Below are 4,412 nucleotides of genomic sequence, written 5' to 3'. Positions count from 1 at the left end.
CTCAAAAAAAGGAAAAAAGGGATCCTAGGGATGACAGAAAGTTTCCAAAAACATCGTCAGCATACCAATTGTGTTCATTTTATTTCTCTCTCAATTGTAGGAGATGATATGCACATCTTGCAGTAGATTTATCATAGGAATTATCCTTCCAAATCTATTTGACATCATAACGATGTTATGCAATCTCTATATCCTTAATGGCATCAACTAAGTTAGGTATGCATAAATATAATAGCAACGGGGTATTCCAACTACAAGATTGGATAAAATCATCAAAGAATGTCAGATTTTTGTTTAGAAGTATGTTAATTATCCAAGGGTCCTCGAATATAAAAGTATTAGAACCATTTTCTATTTATTTATAGAATCCATCTTTTAGGGTATGCATGGACGAAAGAAAGAGTTTCTAACACCATCTATGCATGGACAAATCATTTCCTATCATGGGTTCTATTTTAAATTATTGTTAGTGTTTTGCCTTTTGTTTTTAAGTTTAAAACTCAAAAATGTTGTTAGTGTCTTTCCTATCCAGTTTTATTTGTTTTTAAGGTATGCATGGGCGAACTATTTTCTATTGTCAGTCTTATTTTGAAATATTGTTAGTGTGTTTGCTTTTTATTTCAGTCTTATAAAATTCAAAAATTATTTTTGGCTATGTGGCACCAATAGCCAAAAAGTCCGATTCTCGTGTGTCATGTATTACTTTCTTATTATTGGATTTGCGATGTTAAATGTCAGCTATCTTAGCACCTACAAACTTTTTAAGCAACATAAGGCTTGCACTTGTCTTTAAAACCCCCTTTTTATGTAATTGTTTATCTTATTTCTGAGAGACTTTTTATGCCTAATAAAGTCTGCTTGTTTTGTGCCACTTGCGATACTGATTATCTTTCCCTTTTTGTAAGTGATAAAAGCATATTACTTGTGTATTTAGCCTTCTAACATTTTCTAGTTTATGTATGTCTTTTATAAATTATACAAGATTAAGATCTTGGTTGACCCTTGTTGACAAATATCGCTTAGGTATTGCACACATTAGGTAATTCCAACTAAGGACATGATAATCTATCTCTTGAAAAAAAATTTAAAGTAGGTTATTGTGTACTACTAACATAAGAAATTCTCTCACTTTACTCCTTTGCAATTCCAATTAAACAAGATCATTTAGAAGTAGGAGAAATGGTATGATTTGATCCAAAAGTGGTAGAAAGAGATTATAATAATTCAACATGAGATATAGAATATGAAGATTTAAACTTCATTTTACCTTTGATGTTGCTGCTAAGGGCTTTTAAACTAGCTTGATTAGAAACTGCTGCGGTAGAATATGAAAGTCTAATCATGGTAGCTTGAAAGGAAACAAAGCTTTATATAAAGCAATCTTTCTTCGTCGAACTAAATAAAATCCAATAAGAAAGTTTTGATATTTTCTAATGACGAGCGATGGAGGAGAGAGTTCAGAGTCATTCGTAGAGGAGAAAGGCTTAGAAGCAAGAAACTAAAGAGGCGTAGGATGCCTTGCGTAGTGGAGAGGAGTCTGGCCTAGCGGCCATAGTGGAACATGAGGTGATGGTGATGGGGAGACAATGAGAATAGATGGGAAGGAAGACATAAAACTTCATTTGATTTCATGAGGAGGAAATCTAGTTGTAACTTAAAGTGGTTCGACTACGTTGTACTTATGTGGAATTTTTGGAATATAAATATTTTTTGGTACACTCTAAGAGTCCTTGCAATATCGTATCAAGTAGTAACCTTCTAATATAATAATAAGATCCTAGGATTTGCGTTATATTATGTGCATCTTCCTATCCACGAGTTCTATTATACATATGCGGATGATCAAAATATTGCAGTTATTCGAGTGCGTCTCATCGTTGATTTGTATATGGAATATAATCAATATCTTTCCTCAAAGGAAAACATAACTCAAGTAGCTATAATAAAAATATCAAAGTTTAGAAGGACAGGAACACAAGTACTTTTGCATCACATCTTTTGCAAGAGAAGTGTAAATATATAAGATTTTATTATTTCTAGCGTTCTTAACATTAGGAATACAATTTTGACATTGTTTGTATGAGCTACGAGAAACCCCAAGTCAAACACTTTTCGTCAGTTCCCGAAATCTTTGGACCAGTCGTATTCATCCAGTTCATGAAATGAATCTGGTAGTCGACTAGATCGGTCCATTATTGAGAAGCAAGAAGCGGAACCGATGTCAAGATCATTTTCGAAGATAGATTCAAATAATACTGTCTCATCACTAGGGAAGATTTGAGATTGCACTAAGTTGGCAAGTTCTCTAGTGATGCTTGTCCCCATCGCATCTTCTTGAGCTGAACTTGGAAATAGAGGATCTATTTCCACCTCCATCGCTTCCGGGATAAGAGTTTGGTCCTGATTTAGTCTTGTCTGAAAGAGATTCATGCCAGAACTGGAAGTTCCTTGATGGCTCATCTCAATTCCTCCACTCGGAAGGTCAGGGTTATCGGCCACCATAGGCAAATAGGAACCATACGGATTTGCCAATGGCTGATTGCCATGAGAAGCTGAAGCTACAGAATGACGAATATGTCCCAAGTTATCTTGGTGAATACTTCCTCGAGGTTGATCTTGAGGTCCAAGTTCATAGTTTGGAAGGTTCCGTCTCGTAAACATGTTCACATCCATGGCTAAGTACTGCGTCACGTTCATGGATTCCTCTTGCATGGCCTCCGAGATAGGCTGCTCAACGATACCGGAAATACTGGATGCATCCCCCATAGTCTCGCCGTAGCTTTTCCTCTCCATCGATGGAGGAGGCGGAGCATTATGTTGGAGCCCGAAGTACTTGTTCAGTTCATGCTTAAGAATAGCGTTCATTATGTCGACTTCTTTCGCCGTAATCTTGTCTTGGAGGCCCTTCGACTTCTCGATGAGCCGTTGGATCTTCTCTATATCCGGCATCAAGTGCTTGATGATCGCGATCAAGACGCTTACTTTCCATGCCTTCTTTAGGTCATGCGGCTTCTTGTAGGGTGGAGGACTTGGATCCTTGGGCATGCCCATCTCCCGCCACCACTCCTCCGACATGTTGGGCCACCACGGTGGTGGAATGCCCTTCTCCAGAGGGAACCTCCGCTGAGGAGGGTCACAGTATGGCATCAAGGCGGATAAAAGCGAACCCAAGGTGGTGTCCTGCAGTTCCTGCAGTGAACCAGGCACGGAGAACTCCGAGGGGTTCTCCTTGCCAACGAAGTGGGTCGAACTGTCCGTCTGATACTCTCTGATTGCAGCGGGACCGTTCTGACGGAAGCGAACGATTTCCTTCCACCATTTAAGAAGGTTATTAGAGGCTCCACTGACGGGCTTTCCTTTGTAGGGTACAATCCCGTAGACGAATCCTTGAGCGAGGCCCTCTTCCGCCAACTCCCGCATCTCATTCATTATCTTCTCCTGGTTCTGGGCCAGCTTCTTCCTCCGTGACTGTTCTTGCGAGTAATCTAGCAAGGATGCACTGCTTTGCTGGATTATCTTACACTTGTGATGCTCGTTCAAGTGCTTCAGTCGGATGATATCGAGCCATATCCGAATCCTGAGCCTCTCAACTTCATGCGCATCCGTCTCTACCCCATCTGACAACGGGGTATCGAACATGTTGTCAGGTGGCGGACCCAATAGATCTTCCAACTCGCTGGAAGGATCCACGATAGACTCCAGAACGGAAGGAGAACAATTGTCGGTTCTTTCAGAAAAACCAACATTTTGTTTAGATTTCTTGTCCTGCATCCTGAATGGGAGCTACTGAACACTTGAATCTGCACACACATAGCAACACGGCATGAATGAATTTTCCAGGAATTACGGAAACAAACTTTACAAAGTTGGCAGTGCCAAAATTCGGTGGTTGTTTATATGGTGCGTTTGAATTTGCAGAGAATAAAATTGCATGCCCAACAACTTTTTTTTTTTAATTTCCTTATAGATTAAAAGCCAAATGAAATTGTTCGACTTTAATCCAGATTCATGTATAATCATGAACCACATATTTGTGCACGATCTATTATACTGTACCAAATGATCCGCATGTAGAAGATCATCAAAGACTGCAAGCAAAATTGACTAACCATATTTTCCCTTGTGGAAGAGCACATAAATTTTCTTTGTTCAAGAAATTGGACCGTTGAAATCGAGGGAAAAATTAGAGAAACTAAGTAAGCAATAATAATATACTAATTAGTGCATGTTTTCAAATAATTTATAGGTTGGGTTATGTCATTTTCCACAACAGAAGTATAGTGTTGCACATAAAGAACTGTTTGATTGAATAAACTGAAATCATGGTAGTTCATGGAAAAGAGTCCAATCTTAACACCGACCGTTATATTTATGTTCGTAAGAGATAGTCACGAAGATAGAATCTAAGCAAG

At 38.7% G+C, this 4,412-nt stretch overlaps 1 protein-coding gene across 1 annotated transcript; it reads right to left on the bottom strand.

Moving 5' to 3' along the window:
* Positions 1-2,115: 2,115 nt before the first annotated feature.
* Positions 2,116-3,771, bottom strand: LOC135641419 (protein ETHYLENE-INSENSITIVE 3-like 1a). Its single transcript, XM_065156776.1, has one exon. The coding sequence runs from the start codon at positions 3,769-3,771 to the stop codon at positions 2,116-2,118; it is 1,656 nt and encodes a 551-aa protein (XP_065012848.1).
* Between the last annotated feature and the right edge of the window lie 641 nt (positions 3,772-4,412).

The sequence above is a fragment of the Musa acuminata genome, chromosome BXJ3-6, assembly GCF_036884655.1.
Source record: "Musa acuminata AAA Group cultivar baxijiao chromosome BXJ3-6, Cavendish_Baxijiao_AAA, whole genome shotgun sequence".
Taxonomy (NCBI): Eukaryota; Viridiplantae; Streptophyta; class Magnoliopsida; order Zingiberales; family Musaceae; genus Musa; species Musa acuminata.
The sequence above is the reverse complement of the archived record's forward strand: the minus strand, read 5'-3'. Positions and strand labels throughout refer to the sequence as shown.